This window comes from Dunckerocampus dactyliophorus, chromosome 1, assembly GCF_027744805.1.
Source record: "Dunckerocampus dactyliophorus isolate RoL2022-P2 chromosome 1, RoL_Ddac_1.1, whole genome shotgun sequence".
In the NCBI taxonomy this organism is placed as follows: Eukaryota; Metazoa; Chordata; class Actinopteri; order Syngnathiformes; family Syngnathidae; genus Dunckerocampus; species Dunckerocampus dactyliophorus.
In genome coordinates, this window is record NC_072819.1 from 48,616,169 (window position 1) to 48,643,863 (window position 27,695).

Below are 27,695 nucleotides of genomic sequence, written 5' to 3' on the forward strand. Positions count from 1 at the left end.
CAAATATTTTAAAACCGCATAGTTGTCTATGTGTTTTGGTCTCTCATCCACATGCATACGCTGGTTTTTGTCCTTAAAAATTGAGCTTTTGGAAAACTCCGGCCAGGCTGAAGATTTTTTTAAACTCCAGCTTCAGCGTGTTCGTGTGGATGGCGAAGACGGAGCTTTTGACTTGTTGCTGACAGATGACGTAACAATCATGTGCCGTTATTTCCACATTAGATAAGAATAATTTAACGTCATACATAACATTGCTGCTTTCAAGAGTCCTGAAATGACTTTTTGAGTGTATAAGAGCACACCTGCGCCTACTTTCACTTTACATTGAAGAACAAAGGTGCCATTGTGGGCTTCAGAAGATGCTCTACTTCTAAATGGCTAAGAGGCTCCCGCCAACGACGGTCATTTGGGACAAGCCCCGATCGGACATCGAGCTGTTGGGACAAGTTTCACAAGCATGTCGTTATTTTGGAAGAATGGCGTGGGAATGTTAGCATGGCAAGAAGCTTGCGATTGCTTCTACTGTACATCGCCATGTTTGTTATGATAGGTCTGCAAAAATTACTTGCCTTTCAAAATGAAATGTCTGTTCTTGGTCTCTTATTTTCCCACCAAAAATGCGACCTATAGTCCAGCGCAACTTATATATATATATATATATATATATATATGTGTGTATATATCTTTTTTTTTTCCTCTTCATTGTGCATTTTTGGCTGGTGCGACTTATACTCCGGAGTGACGTATAGTCCGTAAAATACGGTGCATGCACTGGTTCTAATTTTGGCCATATGCTGTGTGTCTCTGAAGCGCTAGATGGCGCTTAGGCTCCTTTCAGTGCGGGTACATTTCCAGTTGACCTATTACATCACATCAAAACGTGCTATCGTGGCAGCTATTCGCGAACGGGAAACAGCGAATGTTTTGTTTCTTTCGACGTCGAGGCAGTCATGAGCTCTTGAGCGCTTTCGGTTGCAAGCAGAAATGGGATGGCGAGTCGCAGAAAGGAGAGAACCTGCACTTTTGAGAAACTGCAGGACTGCGCTCCCAGAAGCCACAAGCAGAGCGTGGGACGAGGTTGTTTGCAAGTGGTAAGAGTTGGAGTTTAGCATCACACAAAAGGTATTGTCAATCCTATCCACAGTCTTTTCTGCTCTGTCAATACCTTTTATACATACTTTATTTTGCACTTTCATGATTTTTTCACATTTTTTGGACTTTTTTCACTGCCTTGCACTGTCTGCAGGGCACGATAAATACCCTTAAAAGTTATCTTCTTGACTCCGCCATTGTTTTTCCCCACTGGTCTGAGGAGCTTGCAGTAGAACCCCACGACAAATGGAGCAAAAAAGCCGCCTCCTCTTTACCTTACAAATGTATCACACGATCCTGCAGATGACCTGATGAAAGCAGTTTCTGCCTCTGTTGTCAGTGGAATAGGACACGATTGTATCCCGCCGTGGAAACTGACTATACATGCTATGTTCACATCATGAGTAATTAATAAGTCAAATGCAATCTATTTATGTGTTTTAAAAAGCTCATTTCAACCAAATACATGCAATATTTAGTTTTTCAAATGCATGTAAAGGAAATGACTGTTCAGCTCATATTCCTTTTATTGCCTTCATTTGTTTAACTCACCATGATGTCAACATCTTCACACCCTCCGAGTGGTGGAGTCTCAGTGGGAGTTTGCTGCCTTAATTAAGGCTGTCACTCACGGATCTGCTCGCTGGGGATTTTTTTTTTTTTTTTAACCCACTGGCCACTTCCATGGTGTCCTTGACCGCCCCTTTTTGTTGTCACCTTTTGGCTTGTTATTATTTTATTTTTCCCCTGGACCTTACTTGGCTATTCCTAACCGTTGCAGTTCTTTTAACCAGTTCTTTTTTCTTTTTTTTTTTTTTTTAGTGCCGACAACTAAAAGGTGAGCTCAACTTTTGAATCAAATTGGAGGCCTTGTTGCAAGGGAAAATGCACTTTAAGTCCTGGAAAATCCTTGCTCTTAAAGCGATAGTTTGTATTTTTTGACATGACCTTGTATGACACCCCCATCAGCAGCGTAGTTCATGAACACTGACTTACCCCCCAGAGTCCTGGTCGGATTTCGGTGATGAGGAACGCAGCTCTGGTTAGTTGGTGGCCACTTAAGCAATGAGTTTGGCTTCTCAAAACAATATGGGTTCAAAAGAGTAATACATTTGCATTACAAAAATGCCTCCTCGATAAAAATCAGACCTCGCAGTCGGCCGGCGTTACTTCCTCTTCGGTCGTATCGCTGACGGCCGCTGTGTGGGGTAAGTCGCTTTCGATGCACTACCCTGCTGATGGGGTTGTCATACAACTTCATGTCAAAAAATGCGAACTATCCTTTTAACCTTTTGGTGGGTGGAAGACAAAAATCGTGTCCACACAGTGTCAGGTCAGTAAATAATCACATCCACAAGGGTACGTATTACTGGGTGAAAACAATGTAATACATAAAGCTTACCTACATGTGGCGCTGTACACCGGCACGGAGGCAAAAAACACATGACACGCCAAAACAATAGAAGAAGAAAGAACGTATGCGCACAAGGTCCGTCGTCTTCCGATTGTGGGGCTAGTCAAGACTTACGACGAAGTGGAATTACTTCTGTGACTCACTTTGGAGTGTAAGACAAAAAAACACATCAGGAGAATGTCCACGAGGACTCATGCCAGTCGAAATATTCAGAGATTATGTCAGTTTTCCACAGCAGTCCATAACCGCTCACTTCTGGTCACGTGAAGGCGACGGGGCGGTGACAAAGTAGCGGTTTGCTTCTCCGTACCGCAATACCGACAAGATGGCGTTATCAGAGTTTACCATCCTGGAAGCCGTTTCAGGGCACCCAGGACGTTGTTGCCATGTGGATGAAAGGCTGGAACGATAAAGCACTTTACCATTTCGACCTGAAAATGTTCCCCTGTGAACAGGCTTACAGACACAACGAGTTGGTCAACGGCGGTGCTTTTATAGGCTCTGATATCTTACCCCCAAACCTCACCTGTTACGGAGCAGGTTAGCTCTACTGCGTAAGTTACGTGTCCTGCTAAGAAGTTAGCTTTTTAGTACTACATATCTTGAGTGAATCCTCAAACCTATCCTGGATAAGAAGGCCTCTGTTTTGAACAATCCAGGCGTGTTCCCACCTGCTGGCACCATAAAAGGAGCAATGCGCAGGAGGTGTGATTGCTAACAGGGGAACACGTGGGCGAAGCAAGAGAGAAAACACATAAGCATCACGCAGCTTGTGCACAGCCTCGGTTACTTGACTTCTGTGTCAAAGCAAGTGGATGTAAAATACTTGCACAACAGTTTTAGCGGTATGATTTCAACATTGTGGTCAGTACAAAGATCAAGGGGAAAGTCCATTCCGGACTTGGCGGATCCAAACAGCATGAACACGCTGACAAGGAAGCGTTCCAGCAATTAGTTTGACTTGGCCAGTTTAGTCAAGGTGAAATGACTTTGATCAGTGTCCTCTTGTGCGAGGAGGTGGCACCAATTCTGTTTGGCAAACAAAGGCCCATCTGCCTGAAATTTTTCATTGGAGATCATACCGTGTAACAGTATGTGGGAATAGGTCTGTACGCATTCCAGTGTGGCTGTGCGGAAGTTGCGCCTTGAGAGTTGCTCTGGACATGGAGTTGACAGCTTGTGGCTTTTAGCTCGAGACCTAGCCTAACGCTCTCGATTCTCAATCTGCGAACCCTGGTTCAGGAACGCGGGGCTTGCTGAACCAGGCAGGTTACATTGCTGCCATGACCCGATGACAGTGACGTTTAGGGGGGTGAGTGTAATGGGTGCCAGCCGGTGTGGCTGTGTGGAAGTTTGTTGGGAAGCTTCACTCCCTGGCACCTTAGGAGTCGTGCTGGACATGGACTTGACAGCTTTAGCTTTTAGCTCTCTGAGTCGCGCTCTCGACTCTCAACCAGCATATGATTTCCGCGGACAGAATCGCGGAATTGGGCAATAAAAATGGAATCTACTGTTAAATGTGGAACCCTGCAGGGATTGATAATGTGAATAAAATGCTGTCATCACGAGGAGAAGGAACGTTTGTGTGGGATAGTATTTCCCCAGCGGACCGCTCAATCGTGGCGGAATCTCATCACAAATAATAACCCACCCCCTCCTGAACTAAACGTGTCGAGACGGCAACCTGAAAAGTTGCCAAAGAAAACTTTGAAAATCGTCTCTCGCAGAGTGTGAAGGGAAGCTAGCAGGGTTAGCTTAGCTTAGCAGAGAATGCTAGTGCGGCTGTGTGTGTACGACTCTTTTACCCTTTGCTGATGCAAACGAGCGTTTTATGAGTCCCGCTGAGGCTGTGCAATTTCTGGGTGAAATAAGGATGAGAGGCACCTTTGTTCTTCCTCCCAGCTCGTCTTAACCGTCAACAGACATTCTCAACACTCACAACACACTTCCGACCTTCAAAATAAGCAGTTTGTTGAGGATTTTCTGTGTGCAGAGGCTGACATCCCCTTAGAAAAGTCAGCCAAGTTCCATCTGTTTCGGAAATACTGGGCAAAATTGACCAGTGATGTATGGCATCAATAAATGTAAGGATTTTTGCATTTAGTTAGCCGACATTTTATTTACTATCATGAAAGTTCACACTTTATGCTGGTAAAATAAGTGTAAAAAAACCAAAACAGAATTAGAAAAAATAAAACGGAAAAAACTTCATTTGGAAATAAATAAAGCAGATTTCACAGTCCCTTTACCGGCAGAGCCTGGTTGGATCCCTGGCTGAACTAGCCGCTTTTCATAAGCACTGTTGTGTTGCAAAGGTGTTTACTTTTGTGCCTTTGTGTGATATTATTTACCTTTTTATGGAAATCCGTTTACAAGGCGGGTGCTGGCCTCAGCAGAGGCGTGTGCCAACCGGTGCCAACCACCACCTATGCAGCGGGTTTCCGTCATACAGCTTGCCAGATATCAATCAATTAGCAAACTGTGCTTACAAATGCTCCTCTCGCACGTTGTGCATCTGGGTCGCCTAATTAAGATGAGGCGTCGCATAATTAATGTCTTTGCTCGGCTAATTAGCGCTCGCTAAGGGCCGCGGTTTTCAAGTTGTGGGAATCGTTGCTAAGCTAGTGTTAATGTAATTCCACACCACAACGGTAACGGCAGAGGAAGTCTTCGCAACATGGATAGGATGCCGTTATAATATTTAGACGCAACGCTGCTTTAATTTCATGTTTCATGTTTCAAGTAACCGTTCAGCCCCATCAAGGAGACTCGAGGTGCTTGTCGATCCGCTGATTCCGCCAGGGAGACACTGTGATGCGCTGGGAGGGGCATCATTTTCAGCAAGCGAAAAATGAATTATGTGATGTAAATTATGCTGATGTTAATTAGCTGGAGATCTGTTTTCTATCATCACCTGGGGGGGAGACCTGACTCCGTGGGTGCAAATGTGTTCAGCTAAATTCGGTTTCTTTGAAAAAGGTCTACGTTTTTTTAAGAGGCATTTGGATTCTGCCGATAAATAGTAAGAGGGAGCCTGTATGCTTCCATTTGTGTGCCTCCAGATACAATCCACACTATAGTTGAATTATTGTGTTTGTTCCCAGCTGTGCGTCAAGCCATTGCACCCCTCAGTGTTCAACATAGTCCTTTTTTCCCAGACAAACTGACACACAGTCTTTGTTGCTCGGCCAGACGGATTGCTTACCAGCACTTAGGTCAGTGGCGCTGCCTCTTGATGTGATGGAAATTGATTGCGCCGCTTGCAGGCAACACAGCGATGACAAGCTGTTTTATATGGAGGCCCAAATGGGACAGAATTAAATAAATAAACACATCTTTAAATAATTATTTAAATGTGTCACGAAGTAATTAAAATGCCAGTCCATTTCAATGTGAAAACATATTTCATTATTTCAATATTTTGTTCAATATTTTATTGAACTAAATAATTATTGACTTATTTAATCAATCACTTATTTAATTATTTATTCAAGTACTTAAATATTTATTTAATTATTTCGACGTGTGAGTATTTCACGGAATTGTGTTGTTGCACCTTCATGAATTCATCTGTCAAGCGAGCCATCAAAGTCTGTGGGCAGATCCTAAAACCTGATCGGTTACCCGGTACATTAAGAACCGGTGAACATATCGGTGGCGCTATTCATCGCCTTTATGGTGTTTCGTTGTGCAACGTGGCCCATTATCAGTCCAAATATATGCTTGCATGTATTTAAGCAAATGTGATGTATTCTTTCCCTAAATGTAAGCATTCCCAAACATAAAAATGGCTAAATGAAGCAAGGTACCAATAAAAGGCATTCCCAACAGGCACAATAATCCCTAACTTTAGCTACTGTTGCCACCGTAACTCAACTTTAAACCCCCGACGTCACTTCCTGTGTGCGACACCGGAACACGTTTACAGCAGCGAGCGTCATCTTGTCTACTATCTTGGGTATTATGAGTGTAAAGGCGACTTCGGGGGTGTTATTTCATGTGTAGAGGGTTAAATACTGTATTTACTGTATGCTCTTAAGTCCTAAAAAAGTCCACTTACAAAAAAGGAACCAATTAACCGCGATAAACAAGGCATACGTGGAGGACTTCCCAGAGCTGCTGAGAGAAGCACCCACTCTAATTGAAGAGGCTTTCAGTGGAACTCCTCCACCAGATCAGTCACACCAGGCGCCTGCCGCTCCCGCACACGCACCTGTACAAGGTCGACGATGGTCAGGAGATCCCGCGAGGTTTAAAATATCCCTCACCGACTCCCGAGAAGGTCGGAGCACATCATATACGGATAAAATGCATTCATGACGTTGCAACGCACAAGTCCGTGAAATAATTAAATAGCGAAATAATTAAATACGTGATTAAATAAATAATTAAAGAACTAATTAATAAAATAATTAAATACGTATTTAATTCAATGAAATATTTAATTACGTCATTTATTAAATAGAGAAAACAATAATTAAATATTTAGATAATTATATATGTTTTTACATTAAATTATTTAATGACACGTTTAAATAATTATTTAATGGTGTATTTATTGATTCAATTAATGAATTTGGCATTTCATTCCATCCCTTCTGTTCCGCCATAGTTTTAACGGCACTGCAGCTGCCTTGGGTCGAAGTTTAAAAATGGGAGATTTTTTTTTTGTACACCGAAAAGACTGCAGAGTCTGTGCTCATTTCATTGCAGTGTGTCTGGTTCAGGTGATGTCATTTCCTGTCAGCACGCCACCCTCCTTTGCAAGCTCCTCTGTGGCGCACCGATACGTGTATTTGTGTTATCAGAGGACACGTTGCAGTTCGTGTGGTTTTTCCCCCCCACAAGCCAACTTCAGAGGTTGTTCTCGCTTAGAAGGCAAACTAGTTCCCTTTTTCTTTCTTTTTATTTTCTTCCTGCTCTGCTTAGCTGCTGTGAAATGCACAAGATGTTTTTATACATGACAGAAAACCTCACAAATGGGAACACTGGAGCTTCATTGCAATAGCCCCAAATCTATTTCTAATCGACATTGAAACCTTGGTTAGCGTCATCAATCCATTCCAGAAGTGATGGAAATACGTTAGAAACACAGTAGGACCCATGTAGTGCACCATTCCTGTGCACTAACCAGGAAACGTATGTTTGCGTAAATTTTCGACATCAACCGTAAAATAGGGGCGTACGCTAACCGAGGTTCCACAGTAACTCCAGGCTTGCTTCATGACCAATCAAAGGTCCCCACACTCCTTAAAAGCTAAAACAGCCAGTGGAAAACCTGGTTACTGTTATTATCAAATGCTGGTTGGTCAGCGCTGCATGAAGTTTGCGCTCGTGTCCAAACGAGCGGTCATGCTTAACAGTGCCTAAGATTGAGTACAATCCCAAACCGACACTCATGTGCGCACACTGTGCTGCGTGTCACTTTGCTAGCCTCATCACTGTAGTCTGATGACCTCGCTCACACTCTGAACAAATTGGGACATTCATTTTCAACCGTGAGAGTGAGCGAGGTGTTTGGTCAGCTGCTCTACTGTGGGCAAAATGTGTTTGCTGCATGCGGAAGCGTGAGTGAGTGCATATTCATATGAAGAACTGGCCTACGAAACCAAGAAAAACCATGACATCTTCTTTTTTGCCTTGATTGCCTCTTTTTTAGATAATAGTCAGAAGCAAACTTAAGGAGGTGGGTTATGCAATGCAAACGCATGTAAACACCCGTGTAGTTTGGGTGGGAGGCCTCCCTGCAGGACTCACAAGGGTTAGCGCACCCCTATGATGTAGCACACAATGCACAATGGCAGAGCTTCCCTCTACTGGCACCCGCCACCAACCACTGACCTGTTTAAACAGCTGGAGCATTTGGCACCGTGCGCCTCCGGAGGTTTGCAGGGCCACTGGCAAAAGGCTTGAGAGGAAGGAAGAGGAGCAATGAGGAGGAGAAAAGGGGGGTGGAGCTGGTGGGGGAGCTGTGTACAAATGGCGCTAAGCAGGAATGAAAGGCAGCTAACTGCATGCAGCGAGCGAGAGGGAGTAGGTGTTTGGATGGAGGCAGTGGAAAGGGGGCCAACCAGTTAACCCTGCCAAGAATGTGTCTTCCTTAGGCCCGTCGCGACAATCGATAAATTGATTAATCGAACGATAAAAAAAAAAAACGAAGTTGTCATTTCGCTGGCCTCGATAAATTGACATTTGCATGCGTGTTTGTTTTCCTCTCTCTCCGCTCTCTTTCCCTCACAGGCTGGATGACAAGAGGGTTCGCTCTGCACGTTGGTGAACGTAGTTTCATGTTGGACGTTGGATGCTCATCTCCATCGCCGTTCATTTCTCGTTGGCAGTTGCATATTCGGCTCCGTAGCAACAGCGATACTTCCCCCTCACCGGACTGCTCTCTCATGGTGCGGGGCGCTCGCACGGGAAGAGTGTGTGGAATATTTCCCCAGCGGACCGCTCATTCACAGCGGCATGTCCCCACGAACACTAACCAGCCCTCTCCTGAACTAAACATGTCAACTCGGCAACCGGAAACATCGGCTAAGTCGGCGAAAAAACTTTGATACTCTTACTAGCCACCGAACGTGAGCATGAGCTTTAGCGGAGCATGCTAATGCGGCTGTGTGTGTGTGTGTGTGTGTGTGTGTGTGTGTGTGTGTGTGTGTGCCACTCAGGCTGTATGAGTTGAGCAATTTTATTTAACAGCTGTGGACATTCCGATTACAATGTTAAATATGAGAAATTGAAGTTTATTGCTTTTGATATGATGCAATGATGATTATATGATGAAAAAATGGTCTAAAAAAATGTTGTCATTAATATCGATTATGAAACTTGTCTGGGCAGCTTCTCAGTCTTACAGGTCATGGAAATCCGCAAAGAATCGAGGCAACTGGGCTCTTTTTTCCGTTTGCTTGTTGTTCACCTTTCGTCTGAAAGGCTAATTCAGTTCTAAAATTGTAGGTGTGGAGTTTTCCCTGTTTATGTCCCTGGGGGTGGTCACAATGGGGTCGTTGTTACCGCCGCCCAGTGTGGCTGGTGAAAGACCGTCCTGCATAACAATAAGCTGTTTGCCTGCCAGGTTGCGAAACCACTGGTTCGTGGCCGCTCTTCCCGTCGAATGAGACGAGGATGAGTTTGGGACGAGAGATGTTAGGAAATTGTTAGAAGCAGACGATAGTTGATGGTGCAAACTTCCTCTGTTTCGGGAGGGACAGACAGCTTCTTTCACACCAGCGGGCCTCCCTATCCAGAATTTGGACATCATTGCCCTCCAAGGAATGACCTTTTGTTTTGAGATGAACTGTTCACTCCCGGCCTGAAGAAACTGCTCTCCTACGCTGTGCCATGCGTTAGTATAAGGGTTATTTGGTCTCTCCAATGTAGAGGTCATTGCACTCCTCACTGCATACACATGATTGCTGAGTTTACTTCTCTGCATTTTGTCCTTGGGGTGAATCTGCTTTTTTCTGAGGGGATTTGAAATGCTAAATGTTAAGTTTGGTGAAAGAGAAAGAGTTGCTCTGACGGGATTGGGTGTACTTTGACAAACGCCCAGTTAGGATGCCCACAGTTGGAAAGAGCCTTCCTGATGTGTGCCTGCTCCTTCTGTCTTCCGTTGTCAGTGGTGGGGATCTCTTCTCGGCTCTGACCTTGAGGGCTGCGATAACCCCTTGCTTGTGTTCTAGTAGATGATGGGAGATTCTTAGTAAACCACTTCATGCGTCACACTTTGTCATTCTTCCCGCTCACACTCACCCTTAGCTTAGATGCCGCATGCTACTGTACTGTGATATCACCTGATCACAAATGTGAGTTCAGCGTTGGCCCTCAGCTGGAATCCCATTCACGAGGTCACATGGGTAGCTTTTACTGTTTTAATCACCATATATTGCTTTATTGACTTGTAGTGGAAAAGTTATGCTCCAGCAGCAAGTATGTATTAACATACTGCTATGACTGATTTTTCTGTAGCGCACATTCATTGCCTTGTCTCATTCCAATAATTCTGTTTTGAAGAGTTGTGAAGTGTTTTAAAAAACATGGAGCGTACTAAACCGTCGCATCCATTTAGACGTCCTGGGCTGTGTGTGTTCAGAGGTACCGTGTGTGTGTGTTACTGTGTTTTTTGGCATGAGCTCCACATTGCTAAACCGTACACCTCAAATCAAGCTGCCATACCAAATCGACGAGGGTGCAATAGGACAGGATTTGGCTTTTCAGATGGGCCTGTAAAATGAAAAAATGAAAGCTTGTTCATGCGCTGATACTGTTCTAATTTCAAGTCTTAACACATTTGTCCCGAGAGCGCGTTGGACTTAACTTTGATGAATTATGGAGCTTGTTTGTGCAACACTCAACGCAGAGATGTTTGTCTCATGCCAAAACAGCTCAGAAACAATGGCTCCGATCGCTTAAGCAGCAGTCGACGCTCAGAACCTTCCTCTTCCTGCCTCAGATGCACTAGTTCAGCAAAAACAGTCCGACTTGATGCAGCTTGTCCTACACAAGATTGAAGGCAAGTTTGAAAAACTTTACTATCTGACTAAAGTGTGCCTTTCGGAGGGCTTCAGAGCCCCACTCTGTAATATTCACACCCCGCAGCGCAGGCTAAATAGAAAGTAGTCTGCAAGATGTGTGATCTACCAAACCAAAGACAGATAGAAGTTGTCCTTGGGACGCTAACACTAAACGAGATCATCTTTTGAGCTGGAGGAAGCAACTTGTAAAATCTTAATTAAAAGATTGTATCGCACGTGGCTTTGCATGTGGAAAATATGGAAATAATGGACTTAAAAGGCAAGTTTTCTCAGTCAGAGCAAGGAAATAATTTACCATGCAGGGAGTAGGCGGAATGATAGAATTTATTTGCTGCATTTTTTCAAAACAGCCAGAGCAATGACTGGCTCGATGCAGCACCTGTACAAACTGTTCCAGCGCTGCTGGTCTCTTTACAGTCTTTGTTGTAGCAAAAACACGATGCAATTAACACAATCGTGGCAAATTGCACACACACACACACCCTTGGTTAGCACATCTGTCTAATTGCCACTTCATCGACATCATCTTAAAACATTCCAGAGAGCAGAAGATGAGCAGTGTTTTATCTCGCTTGTTGTTTTTCAATTTATCCCGCATTCTGCCGACAAAACTGAGTCGAATGGATTTTAAGGCCTCTGAAATGATGGTAATGACGAGCCACAAAGCACAAGCAAAAAAGCTGCTTCATACATCACCGCTGGGAAAATACTTCACCTGTCCCAATTGAGCTCCATTTTACTCTTTGGTAGATTTTCTAATCCTGTTATTATTATCCGTTAACACCATTAGCACAGAATAGCACGTGTAAATGCTTTAAAAAACAGAAAGTGCACAATCGCTTTGGATTCATGCGTGGCCAATAGTGTAGGCATTTAGCAATACAGTGGCCCCCGCACAGTTCCGTTTCATCACCGACATTCCTTCAAATTTGTGGATTTTTGGTCAAAAACATAACTTTTATTAGTTGTTTCCTCTGAAATTAGGCATTGTTTTCATTATAGTCAGTAATAATTTATAATTATTTATAATTATTGCACAGGTTTTACATGTTTATGTCTTCAAGCTTCACTGATAATGTGTTGAGATTTCCCACTTTGCTCTGCGGCCCATGAACGCACCATAGTAGCTGTGAAACGTATATACAACAAGCCAACCTGAAAACCTGCAGCAAGGTGAGCACAAGTTACTCTATGATTCCTGGACTGGTGTTGTAGACACAGCAAGGCTGGGCGGTATGGACCAAAACTCATATTCCGATATATTTACGTTGAATATTGATATACAATTTATATCCCGATATTTTTTCCACGACGCCAGACTAAGTAGCTAGATAGTCGCTTTTCAGAAAATATCCGCTGTATGGCAGCATTTTTGTATCCTTGTTAAAACATATTGCTGCGGTACCCCTCCTGTTGCAGTCCTCCTCCTTCAAACTGAAGATTCATTTACAGGCTAGCAAGTTAGCGATGACACAGGAGACATGGCAGGGCGGCACAAAGGAGATGGATTGACAATGGTCTACAGCCAATCAGGACTCAGAAAACAATGGGCGGTGCAGACAGACAAGAGAGGGAAGAGAGAGACACTCAACTTCCCACAATGCAATTCTTCTTAAAGGGCCAGGCTCAGCTGTAGTAAAAAAAAAATTAAAAAGAAGCACTAAAAACATCCGCGGAACAGCAAATCCGCGAAAGGTGAAGCGCAATAGAGTGAGGGAACACTGTATACAATACAATACAATATATACAATACAATACAATATATACAATAAAATACAATACAAGGGAACACACTGAAGAAACACATTGTTCTCTTCTACCTCTGAATAACGCTCCATTTTTACGAACTAGTCATCGATAAAACTCTGAACGGTTGTCATCGTAATAACGTTGTGGTCCACCACAACGTCCTCCTCCACGATTTCTCACCACATCATGCATTCACTCGGTTTGTGTGAAGATGTTGGCGTCAATCCTAAATGTTGGATGTGCGCGTGTCACCGCACGTCTTCCGATGCCTGAGAGCCGACACATTCTCTCTCCATCCGTTTACTTCTCACCACACCCATTGGTGCTCGGATTTGTTTGATAAACTGGAAAAGCTTTTTCCTCCTCCACTACCGCCGCACTTCTTCTCTGACTCATCTTCAACTCCTCCCTTCGTGATATTTTGGGCCTGCCGCCTTGAAACACATCGCCCTTCCTCCCACCACCCACCCCCCTTTTCCTGGAGTGAATAGCACAAAGCACGAGGCCCCTGCTGAGAGATGAGCACCAGCCTCCACAATTAACAACGACACATCCACACTGCCTGGCCAAGAAAAGGTCACAGAGTCTAGTCTTCCTGTTTATGACTTTCTAAATATGTTTTTTTAACCATTATTAGAGCCCTGTAGACATGAAATAACACCCCTATAGTCACCTTTACACTCTTAATATTTTTTGTTTACACCACATTGTGCAACTCTTATGCACAGGCTACAGGATCACTGCAGGGACACAAGCGACGGCTGCCGCTTTAAGCATAGCATGCTACCAAGCTAACCAATTAGCCTCCAGTTTAACTATTCAAAATTTAAGAAAGGGTTTGAAACGTGTTGAGGATGAAGAACAAAGTAAGAAGCCAACAACTTACCACTTCCACACAGAATGGGAGGAGAACTTGTTTTCACTCTATCATGTCAGACATGCCATGGCTGACTACATTAAGTGTGAAGGTAATGTCATGTCTCATCAATGTAGGCCATGATAGGCCGTAGTCAACCACGAAACAGCGATCATTTATTAACTGTGATAGATTGACGGAGCGATGTTCGAAGCGCGAAGTGGCGAGGGACAACTGTATATTCAAATTTCTGCTTGGCTCCTTTTCTTATTTGTTGGTAAAACAATGCAAAATGAAAAATCATAACAATCAAATAATAAGAATAATAATGAGGTGATTATACATTTTTATGGTTTCAGAGTAACCATCACTGCAATGTGGCCAACGTTGAAAAGGAGTTTGACGCCCCTGCGCTAGGGCAGTGGTCAGCAACCCGCGGCTCTGGAGCCGCATGAGCGGTTAGTCAGTGAGACATGAAAAAGACGTCTTGACAGTGTGCTACCCCAGCCGTAAGCTATCCATAACCATCAGTACGTCCCTAAAAAGAAAATAATCGGAAGGAAATAGAGAGCTTTATTCTGAGTGGATATATTCCCTTACCTTCACTGCCAATGACGTTGGCTTACCCACCCGTGTGCTTGATATGTGGCGAGAAATTAGCAAACAGACATTTTCAAAACAAACACTCTGAAAAGTACCAAACTGCAGATAGACGTAAGGGAGCAATTTCAGAACCACTACGGAAGGTTGAGAAAAGCTAACACACTTTGAAAAAGTGGATGAAGGATCCAAACTCAACTACAGCTGCCGTAGTGACTGCACTGGAGGTCGTTATAGGCGGAAAACCGGAGGGTTGGTGCTTCGATCCTGGCTCCCTCCACCCGGTCACTGCTGTTGTGTCCCTCCAGTGTTGCCCACACTGGTGTATGAGTGTGAATGAATGTTGAGTGGTGGTCGGAGAGGCCGTAGGTGCGAATTGGCAGCCATGTTTCCGTCAGACTACCCCAGGGCAGCTGTGGCTACAGATGTAAATTACCACCACCAGTGTGTGACTGAGGAGTGAATGAATAATGGGTTCACTTCAGTGTGAAACGCTTTGGGTGCCTTGGAAAGCGCTATAAAATCTAATCCATTATTATTATTCATTCAGTGGCGAGCATATTGAATTGTGATGAGTCGAGTGAGGTAAACGATGTTGAGCAGACACCCTGATGTGCAGATATGTGAACTCTGACGGGATTTTTCATGTTAATGTTGGCTACATCTTGTTTGAATTTCACATAAACACAGGAAAGACTCAAAAAAGCCGACATAGTCCAGTGTTTAAATTATTTCAAAAGAGCCCTACACATGCTCTCTGCACTTCTGTGAGCGGAATTCTGTTGTTGTAACGGGTACAATTTGAAAAAGATGAAAACTTTTAAAAGCTTATAAGCTGTGTAATGTTTTGCGGCTCCATTTTTCTTCACTGGAAGAGGAGGAAAATGTATTTTTTTGATGGTTTTTTGAAGGTTGCCGACCCCTGCTCTAGGGGATCTAAATTGGTCTGGATTCTACATCAGCTCTTGGTTTGTTTTCCCTTGTACGGTTTATTATTGTTTCAAACATTAGACACTTTCAGTACTGGGAGCCTGTTGAGCTCATTTTTAACAAGTATGCTTTTCCTGAGGAAACGTTTATCTTTTGCAACTCAAACTCATAACCATTTCTGCAGTAAAGTCGCTCAGCTCGGTGGCGTAACTCACTTTAAATGCACGTAACTAACTTTCTCGTTATCTTATCTTGTCGAGCAGGTAGTATTAAATGTACAATATCAAACTGAATTTCCTATCAATCCACCTGCAGAAGAAAGAGAATAATTGCTGGGCTTTAATTTGCTCCCATGCAAGATGGTGACCAAACACCTCAACTAACAAGGTTTGCTCCGAAAACTCGCTTTCATTTATTTTCTCCTTTGCAACTCTCCCACACAGACACACACACACACACACACACACACACACACGCACACTCCTGCTCTTCATCTGCAGAAGTGGTCTTTAATGAAGTGTGAACAGCGCACTACAACTACCCATCCCCCCCACTCCTCCTTCCTGCGTTTTCATCTTCCTTCGCCGACACCCCAGGGAGCCAGGGAAAGATGGACAGAACGACGCATTGCGAGCAAAAGACAGGAAGAGGAGGATAGAGGTAAAGTGATGTGAGAGTTAATGGGAGAGAACAAGGTCTTTTTTTTCCTGCGTCAACCCCTCGCCATCCCCACCCCTGCTCAACCCAGCTATCATCATGTGATCACAGCAATGGTTTAAGAGGTTCTCCCCAGCTAGGAGTAACACCAGGCTGCTTGGTGCATATGTGTGTATAAGTGTACATCTGAGTATGTTGCAAAGCTGCAGGTCAGACTGGATGTGCTAGAAGCCCCTTTGGTAAAAGTCGGCCCACTCCCACTCATAATAACCCACCACAGAATATGAACTTTTCAGCGGAGGAGCAGCCGAGTTCAGTAAACGTGTGTGTCGGTGTGCCTTCCAGCATGGCAGCATCCTACTGACGAAGCAGTACGTCCTTGACTTGACGACACCCTGAGAAAAAGCTCAAAAATGGAAAAGAAATGAGAAATATTCGGAAAAAAAATGATGCTCTTCATTCAAGTCAATGAAGTCTCACATGTGAAAATAAGTACCGTATTTTCTGAACTATAAGTCACATCAGTCACAAAGTGCATCATGAAGAAGGATCCGGAAAACATAGCTAGATCACACTCGACTATAAGTTACGTTTATTTACAAATTTATTTCACAAAAATTCAAGACCAAGAAAAACATTTAATCCCGAACGGCAAGTGAATGAACTACACAGTAACGCACAGAACAACAGGCATCTCCGTAATCTCAATAATAAGACGCTATGCAGTTATTATTGGAGCTTCAATAGGAGCAGATCCTTGAACATGCTCAAGGATGCTGTAGTGACCTGGCAGTTATGGGTAGTGTTAACGAGTTTTGGGAATTCTGAATGTCTTTGAACATGACATATGTTCTGACTCTGTGCGTGCAGGAGGACAGTTGAGTTTTCCGATGTTGTTTGGTCATGTTTCGACCAACAGTTGCCTGTTTTGTTTTTGCAGTAAGGAGATTGTTGATGGACCACCTCCTCATCATCCTTACAACGTCCGGGTAGACGTTACAATACCATCTTTTTACTGAATGATGGTCACAACAGTCCAGCGTTGAGAGTAGTGTCGCTACACGTGAGCTGCACATGGAGTATTTTTTTTTGCTGTAACTACTGTAGTTCTTGTGTTCACAGGCCAAAATTATGTTTTTAATAAATTTATGGGAGAGCGTATGTAACCACAAAAATGACAAAAGTCGGAACGCCGTAAACCGAGGACCACCTACACAATGGTACCTTGAGTAACAAACTTAAACGAGGTTTGGAACAAATTTCCCCATAAGTCATAAAGGAGACATGGTCAACTGGTTCCAGTTGAGTCCCTAGTTTGTAATCTTGGATATCTTGGACGCACAAGATTCAAAAGACATGTGTCTCTTGCTGCTCTTCAGGATTTGTCGGTAATGATTCATTACGCTGAGGTCTGGGACATCATAATAAGCATGCACTATAGTACCCAAATATTTTGTCTTCATCAAAATAATTTAAAAAGTACAGTATAATTACATTTACTACTGAGTTTCATATGCATCATGACTATTTTTCGTAATTGTCTTAGTCATGCTGCAAAATGACTTGATGTTGCCCCATGTTGCAAGGATCTGTACACAAGTCCTGGAAGCTGAAAACATCCCAGTTCTTGCATGGCCTGCATACTCACTGGACAAATCACCCAACTGAGTATGTTTGTGGCCTTTTATTGTAGCCAACTTAAGGTACACCTGTGCAATAATCATGCTGTCTAATCAGCATTGTGATATGCCACACCAGTGAGGTGGAGGAATTATAAATGCTCACTAACAGACTTAGATACATTTGTGAACACTATTTGAGAGAAAGATGCCTTTTGTGTACATACAATTTTAGATCCTTGAGGAAAAACAACAGTGTCGCATTTCTATTTGTCATGAGTGTACGTAAAATGTTGTCACTGTCGTGTTCCAAAGAGCGGTTTGGTTTGCGCTGTGAGTTGTAACGCTACCTTCTATGAGCTGTAGAAGGTTGTACTGTATTTAGGTCATCAGACGCGGTCTGCGCTTGTCAGTGTTTCACTACAGTTCAATTAAACTGCATGAAAGCTGCACAAAGTGAGACGAATGCGTTTGTAGAAAGGTTTCCGAGTATGGATTCAGACCGCAATTTGCCAATTGCGGATGCCTGCTATATGACAGTGTTTTTCTTTTGCTCATTTGTGGAGTCTGTAACATCTGGTAGAAGTGCTGTTCAAGTGCCCGTGGTCATGATAAAACATGGTTGACCAGTTGCATTGCAACATTTTGGGTTGCAATTTCCTTGAGGAATTAATTACGTCTTTATTCGAGCACCGTTGCACGGTGCGTTGGATGATTCCTTCTTTTCCTCTGTATTCCCAAGGTTTGGCTATTGAATTATTAAACGTCCTCTCTCTTCTTTGTCTCTTCCCAGCTCCTCTGACAGACAAGCCACCCAAAATCCTCTCCCCATCCGAGAGCCAGACGAGCATCATTGAAATGGCACCAGGTAAGCATTAATCCAAAATAAACTCAACATTTATTACATGAATTCAGTTTCTTTCACCACCATGACAAAAGGGGAAGTAAGGAAACTTGTTCTTCTCCATCCCCACAAAGTAATACATCAGCATACAAGCACACCCTGCTGGTAAATGGCTGAACATGTTTTTACACTGAAGAGTGTGAACATGATCTTCTTGCTTTTTTCATGGTTAAACGATGTTACAAAAAACTTCTTTTTTTTAAAAAAACAACCTCTAGATAAGTGACATGACATAAAATCGGAACATAAAAACAATATCAAGCAGGAATGCTACGATCGGACACGATCAGTATTGGCCGGTTTCTGTAAAAAACACGCGATCGGCATATGCTGATAAATGCCTTTCAAAGTCAACCACAAAAACTCATCGGCGTGCTACCATGGTGTTTGCAGCATCAGCGAGTGACGTATCTTTTTTTTTGCCCCATCGGAGTTAAACATCTGCTTGCTAGTTGATGTCCAAGCAGAAGCTGTAGTAGTAGTAGTAGTAGTAGTAGTAGTAGTAGTAGTAGTAGTAGTAGTACTTTATTAATCCCACAGCAGGGAAATTCATTTGTTACAGCAGCAAGCAAGATACACAAGTATGTACACAAGTAAAGAATGCATAGTCATTGACTATGCATTCTACCTAATTCTAACCTAATACCTAAACTCTACTAATTCTACCTTTGATCAATTTGTCAGATCAACCCACATATGTGTTCGGACTTGTTCTCATGCTTAATCCCTGAGCGGTTCTATTTATGCTCATTGCATTTGGCTAAGCGACCACATTCAAGCACCCGCAATCACCGGTTCCGTTTCATAGCACATCACATACGTAGAAGACATGGTCGCTACATTTAGCGAGTATGGGTGCGCATTTAAGTGTTTTTTGAATCATGCATTTATTTGGTAATTAAATAGAAGCCATCAACAAAGGTGAAGCATCAGCCGAGCAGTTAGCCCCACCTCCGTAACGTCGCAAAATTACTCCATAATGCAACACAGCCCCTGACCAACATTGCCAAGAAGACAGAGCTTGGAAACACTCGCCTTCCTGACAAAACACGCATGTGTGTCCAAAGTGTGGCACACCTGTCGAATGTGGCTCATTGCAGAAGTAAAACTCCAAAACTGTATTACTCCAAAACCTGCAAGAAATTATACTCAGGTTTGTGTCAAATAGTGCAAAAATGGTTTTGTACAAATAAAAGCAAAAACAAATCTGCCTAAACATTTATTTTTTAATAATTCCCTGGCAGGGGCCCTTGGAATTGTCTAATGGCAGCCTTGGCCAATCATAAATAAATTGGAAAACACACATTTAATCCATGTGATCGGTATCTGTAGCAGTATCAGCCGATCTCACTCATGGGTAATCGGTATCGGAATTGGTGGCATAAAACCCTGATCGGACCTGAACTAATCCGTAATATCAAGTTTTCAAACATTCTTATTTGAGATACAGTAGTCATTCACTCAATGCTTTTAGAAGCATGAGAGCTGATGCTCCCTTTTTAGTCAGACAGTCAGCAGGCTGTGCTTTTGTGTCGAACCAAAGAATGTCTTTGATATTTTTTTACTGTGTGAGCTCTTTAATAGTACTCATTTCCAATCAAAGTATTTTCTCTGTGACATCCTTTGTAGATCTCAGTGCATGAAAGAGAGAATGATTGTCAGTGACACAGAACAGTGGAGGAGCATTAAGTGTTGGGTTTCTAGTAGTGAGCTCAGAAAACAGAGTGGGGTACCTCCATCAGAAAGGTTTCCAAGGGACGTATCACTGAACACAAGGTTGAGCATGTTATTGTTTCCTAAATGCTGAAACTTAATGGTCACCTTTTCTGACTTCCACTGAAGGATTACCTTATTAACTTAATGAGCAGACTCCACTGTTGCAGTTTTTAAACTGGATGCCAAACTGCAAGCGTCTATCGTAACTTAAGTCCTGGTCTGCGTAGCAACCCATAGCACGTGCCCAATATTTGACCCTAGCTACCCTAGGGTAGGAATCTGTCTGTATGGCCCTCCCGGTTTTTTATGTTAAGGGTTTGCAGATGATCTATGTATGTGTGTTGATGGACCTGACCAGTAGCAAAGTCCATCCCTACATACAGTGGTAGAAATGAAAGCTGACCTTAGTTCAAGAATTACATTTGTCAAAAACGTATGTGAGCCCGCCCAAAAGCAATGATCAACATGCAAGTAGTCCAGCAACTTTTGAGTGTTCATGCTAGGTCTACCTGTGAAACTCTAGCACCTGTTCAAAGCACAATTTATTTCAAATTGCTGTACCAATACAGTGCAGTGACGCATCAGCGAGACTATAAAACACATTTCTTTAGATTCCAAAGCATCCCTTCACTGCCTGCCTGAAATTGAAGGTGCTGGGCACACATAAATGTCCCTGGACAGTTCCATGCCATGCCTTGCAAGAATGCAAATTTTATGTCCAAAGAGTGGACTTTCCACTGATTCTGACAGATTACTGCTAGCATCATCCTAAGGCATTCTGAGGCACAGGTTGGAGAATCTTTGAGCAGGTCATCAATATGGAGTTCTTCAAAGCCTCTGGCTATGAGTTGTGCTTTTCGTACAATACCCGTAGGTTTTTCTTGGAGACTGCAGAGCCACCTGGTAAAGATATGTGTATATATGTTTTGCCTGCATCATCAAACTTTAGGATTTATGATGAACGTACTTCTGCCTGTACAGGTATAGCTGTATGTAAATGAGAGGTCTTTTGCTATAAGTACATCACCATCTCGGTTTTCTGTTTGTTTATGTCTGTGACATGTCAGTTGCTTCATTTTGCTCATCAGGTCCGATATATTTCACGTTATACCACTTTTTGTTCTTGCCTGTACCTGCTCTGCTTCAAAGCATAGCTTTGTATTGAGCCCTGTCATCTCTGTTCTTGAAAGGCACAGTCTGTCTTGTTTTCAGCTTTGCATCTGTTGAAAATGCAGGGCTAATGCAGACGTTTTTCGTTTGTGTGTACAATACCCTTTCATAAGGAGGTGCGAAACCTCATGTATTCACATCTCTTTCACTACTGTCACATCTTAATATGTTGATTGTCTGAGTTAACTTCTGCACCATCTGCCACCTCTTCCTTTTTAACATTTAAGATCATCTTGCAAAGTCTGGCCCTTTTCATTCTGTGTTTTGGACCTACAAAGCTTGGGACTAGAACTCGAACAAGAAATCCACCATGTCTCACAAATGCAGCAGCTCCATTCTGACCAATAAGTCCCTCGGGTCCCTTCCACTCTCCAGTCAGCACGTTCCTGTTTCATACCTTTCATCTGTGGGTCTAAGTTTTATGAATATTAAGCTTCTATGAAGGCTTTTTTGCACACATGAAGAGCAGATATATGTTCTATTACTCTAGCACTCACGGTGACGCCTTCCAGAGCGGTACCTTATCAGGTTGGGATTCTGACCAAAAGGCAGTTGATATAGGCTTTACCTATGGACATTATCCATACTGTTCTTAGCCATGAGGGCCCAGTCAAGGGCAACCGCAATGTCCAGTCAATGTCCACCTCAGCCATTGTCCTTTTCGCCTTCTGGATGATTTCAGCGAGTGTCTGATTTTGTCTTTCCAGCAGTCCATTACTCCAGGGACTGTAGTTTTTATCTCTATATTGAAGTATTCTGCCATATCTTGGGCTTCTTCATTACTGCATTCTCTACCATTGTCACTGTAGAGTCTTCATGGGGACCACGGACCCTTAATTTTACAATACAATTTTTACAATGGCTGCAGAGCTGAAACGTGTAGGGTGGTCAAGTATATGTAAATACCATACGCCCCTTCCCAACTCATGTAGATCCACTGCGACTGTTTCATCGTACTCCGAGGCTAAAGGCTAACCTACAGCAGGTTTTAGCTTTGTCGGGCTGAATCGCTTGCATTAGTCACAGTCATTTACTATTTGCTGCAAAATAGTGACACATTCTTTGTCATTGTTTCCAGAGCTGTGCATGAGCTTTTGCAGCCGCCATGCAGAGGCACGGCCAAACTGTTTATTATGGAGTTTCAAAAGAACTTTGCGTTTCTCATGTTGAGACATGTTATTCAATTATGTTTTGCTCTGCAATAGTGGGATGTGTTCTTCGACCACCTCAGCTTCATATGGCCGTTTTTCCTATTTTGGCTGATACTAGTCTGCTAGGTGAGACTATGTTTCCATCTCCAATTGTAAACGGCCTGTAACTTGGAGTCTCTGTCTGCAGTAGCTTTGTCACATGATTTTGGCTAAGAGTATTCAAGTAGTATTGTAAGTAGTATTCAGCCATTTTTCCACACAAACTGTGTGAGTACGGACAGTATGAATCGCAGCACCAATGGACTTAGTCAGGAAAAATCTTTAATTTAGACACCGAAGCTTCTGTAAATAGTGTGATATTCCATTCGTCCAGATGTTTGTCTTTAATTTATTTCCATTGTTTATTCTGCTTGTAGGGAGAGTCTTTATCCTATTGATAAGTGCTCTGGGATATCTTGGTGTCTTGATGTCCTGCCCCTCCCTGGGCAAGACACTTCACCCAACTTGCCAACAGTGCTGCCCACACTGGTGTATGAATGTGAATGAATGTTTGGTGGTGGTCTGAGAGGCCGTCGGCAAAAATTGGTAGCCATGTTTCCGTCAGACTAACCCAGAGCAGCTGTGGCTACAGATGTAAATTACCACCACCAGTGTGTGACTGACTATAAGAATAATGAGTTGACTTCATTGTGAAGCACTTTGGGTGCCATTAAAAACAGCTATATAAATCGAATCTGACTTGATGATTAGTCCCAGTAGTGGTGGCCCTTGTTGACCGCTCTGTGATGCGCTTGCCTCTCCCTTGTGTTCTGTAAAAAAATGCCATGTCCTCATTCACTTGTGTTCCTTGTGGCCCTAACTGGTTGAGGGTTCGTTCCGAAAATCCTTTTCACTGCCGACTTCATAGAGGAGAACGTCAGCTCCGTGTACACCGTCAATGCCACCTGTCTATTTTTTTATCTCCAAGCACGCAGTGTCCAATAACTAAAATGCTAGTCATGTTGTATTTTATATCTATACTTTAACATGTCTTAATGCTGCTAGAAATGGAAGTGGAGCCACCGAAAAGAGGTTTGTTGTATATTGTGCGCAATGACAACAAACATTTATCATCTATCTATCTATAGCAAGCAACTGTTTCTTCTTATCAAACTCCATAACTCTTGCCCAGACATTACGGCCTACCTTTGCCAGACCTCGGCGGTATTTTGTAACTAGCAGCCATCCTCTGCTCCCAGTGTTAATCCAAAATAAACAGGACGTTTTCTCAGCGCATTAAATCAATCGCAACTGGACTGTTCAGGTTGTCTTAGAAGACGTTTCGCCTCTCATCCGAGCACGCTTCATCAGTTCATGCTCAATGACTAGATAGGACAGTTCTAATCCATTCAATAATATGCAGTGGTGCTGAGGATGTGGATTTTTCCCCATTCTGCATTCTGCGCGTGTGATTTTGCGGATTTAACAGCCAATGCGTAGCTTGTTTTTATACTCATCAAGTTGTGCTCATCCACCACTGAGGCACCTCATGTTTGATATAACGAGTTTACAATTAATCCCGGCGCCTCTTGAGAGGAACCATTGCAAACTCAATTCTGCCTCCTGTGACTGACGTTGATTCTTTGAGGCGCTTGTGGGAAAATTCCAGCTCATTGCCTTATTGGGAAAAAAACTGAGGCATCGCTGGAGAGAAAATGGGTCAAGATGTAGGCTTTAAAAAATGTATGTTTCTGGCTTACAGAGGTAAAAGGTAGCATTCGGGAAATCACAGTTTCAAATGTGCGATGGAAAACACTCATGTGCGAGTCACAAGCAAGTCTCAAGTCATGATCTTCTTAAACTTAATGTTACCTTAATAACCTCCGTTAACATTCATGTTTGCAAACGTTTGACAAGCCAATAAGTTAGCTGATGACACTCCTACTGCACATTTTAGTGAGAAGACATACTGTATACATTAGGTAGCTTGTTTAATATGTTTCACTTTTCACATAGATTCACATAGATGGCCTTTCTTTGTGGGTTTTGTAATGATGGCTGAAGTTGGACGTGGTTGCGGTGGTTGCGCTGATTTTTGAGCTGCAGACCTCGCATACCGCTGTTCAATAGTTTTTGGTCTCGCCGCCTCCATGACTGCTGCTCCTGAGTTGAGCAGCTCCTCTGTTGCGCCGCTTCGGTCGTGACTGCTGTCTGTGCACCGCAAAATCACACCATCATGTTTCAGAATAAAACATACTTTCTAACATAATCCAAGTTTAAAAAATGTGAAAAATGCTAACTCAAGTTCTTTCGAGTCAACTGTCTCAAGTCGAAGTCTCAAGTCATAAGTCGAGTCATTTGACACGGTTAGTCCAGCAAGTCTCGAGTCCTCAAATCTCCCATTTTTGCCGTGTGCTAAGATGAATATTTATGTTGAAACAGTAAGCTCCAAGGCTGGATTTCTTTGCATTATGCGTTATTATTTTCCCAAATGAAGGCTCCCTGAATAAATATTTAAACAAACATTCAGTGAATTTAACCCCCACCAGTACTTCACATGGGCGGCATGGCTCAGGTGGTAGAGTGGTCGTCTCCCAACCTTGTAACAATCGCACTTCCTTTTCGCAGTTTCAAAGCTACAACGCATATAATTGAGGTCGCGGGAGGAAAGAACACCGACGAAAATACTCAATTGCCTCCAACACGGCTGTTTAATTGCACCAAAATAATCCCGCATACGACGCTCCCTCCGCCGAACTAAACACTTTAAACACTCCACACTCCCTCAAACCCGTCAACAAAATCAATCAACCATAAAACTCAATCCCGTATGACCCACAAAACTCCCACTCTATTCCCTCCCAAATGTCCCCAAAATCACAAAATAAGGCACGGCAGTGTACAGTTCAAGCATCCACTTGTGCCATCCACCTGGCGTAGATCCTTCTGTCCAGTACTCCACGGGCAAAAGGTAATCCAGTCAAAAGAAAAAGTCAAAACCTTAGTTCATGAACTAGTTTGTGGAAAGTTCTGACCCGTGGTCTAAACGCCGTGCAGCCCACACTCGTGTATTAATGTGAATGAATGTTTGGTGGTGGTTGAAGAGGCCATTGGCTCCTTTGCCATAGGCAGCTGTGTCTACAAATCCACCAGTGTTTACCACCACCAGTGGGAGACTGGAGTGAATGAAATTATGGCTCCTCAGTGTTACGCACCTTGGCTGTCTATAACATCCAATCAATTATTATTATTACAGCTGCCTTTAGGCTTGATTTGTTGTAGCACTGTTGGATATGCAGAGCCTTCGTTGATTTTAATTGAGTTTAATCATGTGATGATGTGTTCAACTGATCAGATTTTGGTCGCCGACGTGTTGCCTTTAATGTGCATCAGTAGGATGAAATAAGGAGCTGTGAAAAGACGCTGGGAACAAGGCTGATTAAATGCACTGTAGAATATTTACTTGTATAACCTTTCCTTGACTTGATCAGTGTCGTGATCATCCCCAGACACCTTCTGCAGAGTATGGATTTGATGATATGATGTTTGGCATCTTCTCAGATTGATTTAAGCTACATTTTCAATCTATAAAAACTTGTATTGATTTCTTGCGCCCTCTTGCTGACAATATTCTGTAAAATGTCGCCGAAAGCTAGACGCGCGCTGTGGATCATGGTGCAGATAAATACCACAGATATAAAAAGGTCAGCAAGTCATGACAATCGCTATCAGCTTTTGGATGTTTTTTGTTCTCTCCCCGAACCGGAATTCAAGTCTGTAGTTTTGCAATCAGCAGTGTCTTGAGTCTATAAAAGGGTTTCAGTGATGGGCACATTAATCCAACATGCAAATTGGGTTCCTGATATACAGTGAAACCTCAGCTTTTGTCCATTAATCCATCCCAAAAGGTCAGATGAAAAACTGTACGAGCTGTACGAAAACTGTACGGTACGAAGACCATATACATTTTACCCATAAAAAAATGCAAATCCAATGAATCTGTTCCAGGAACCCACAAAATCTTAACACAAAGAATGACAGTTTTACATGCATAAAACAATTGAAACTACATGTAAATGATGAACGAAATGGATTAAAAAAAACCCTTTACCATTACTTTCACCTATCTTTTCTAATGCCTCTGCTCAGCCTTTTCACATTGCTCCCCGCTAACGTTTTCATTCAGCTGCATTTGTTCATGAGATAGGATTTCTACTTCACAAGGGCCGTGATGTCTTCCTGCTCAAGACTTTCACAATTAAAAAAAAAAGAGCTGAATGGTATCCGGTGGCACCCAAAAAGCATACATTTCATTGAAATCACGCTATTTTGCTTTGTTCCCCATTACACCAAGAGTTGTTCAGATAGCTTAGCCTACAAAGCGGGGAGGGAACGGAACAGCCACACGGATGCTGTTTCACTCTAGTCTGTTACAAAGGTAACTTTAAACAATGGACGATTAAAGCTGTGTACTTGCTCACTTGAACTTTGTTATAAGCTTTAGCTTGCTTTCTGTGATGTGTCACCCTGAAACCATTCCCTCTGCCACCAGACGCTGCCTTCATACTTTACTACAAGTTGTTTCTTCAATTTTTTTTTTTTTTTTAAAGCATAGACTGACAGCCTATTCATCTAACACAAATATGCAGTGCACTTGAACGCCTCATCAGCACAGGGTTCACAGTGCTAGGAGAAAGAAAGAAGACGGAGACAGACACACACACACACACACACACACACAGGAGACATGTTAAAGGATTCCTCGGCCAGAATCGGTCCATAGTGTCCCAACTCTCTAAGAACCACTATCCAGTCTTCACAGAGACCGAGTCACCAGTGCATGGATGCTTTGTTTGGCACTCGGTGCACTTTTTAGCCGTACGATAGTCGAGACAGTGTATGGAAACCGAGATATATTTTTGGCAGTCATTTTCAGCGAAAACCGTGCGGGTACGAAAACAGCGGTACCGCTTCAATGTGACACCGGTCACTGAACAAACACATCGATTTAGACTCATGCTTAGACAGCACACACATCATATAGAGTTTGCCACACATTGAGCTTTTCTTCCTCAAAGCGGATCTGTCTAATATTTACTATTAGTATTCTGATGTGTGAGTTCAGGAGTGCTTTTTAAACTGCGCAATACATTTTGATTTGACAGAGAAAAGGAACATTGACAGCACTGGCCATACTCACGCTCTCACACCCAAACCAACCATCTCTCTAAATGTCACAGGCTGTGTATCGACGGCAAAGGTTTAGAGGCCCCTGGATCAATGTTACATCATCTCTCCCAATCAGGCCATATTTATTCACCTCT

At 43.0% G+C, this 27,695-nt stretch overlaps 1 protein-coding gene across 2 annotated transcripts in view; it reads left to right on the forward strand.

Moving 5' to 3' along the window:
* The window catches only part of LOC129188639 (interleukin-1 receptor accessory protein-like 1), a 210,332-nt gene that overhangs the window by 116,786 nt on the left and 65,851 nt on the right, over positions 1-27,695 (forward strand). For both annotated transcript variants that reach the window (XM_054789477.1, XM_054789485.1), the window contains exon 6: positions 18,245-18,319. In XM_054789477.1, the coding sequence (XP_054645452.1) occupies positions 18,245-18,319 (75 nt within the window). The remainder of the gene's footprint in view (positions 1-18,244; positions 18,320-27,695) is intronic.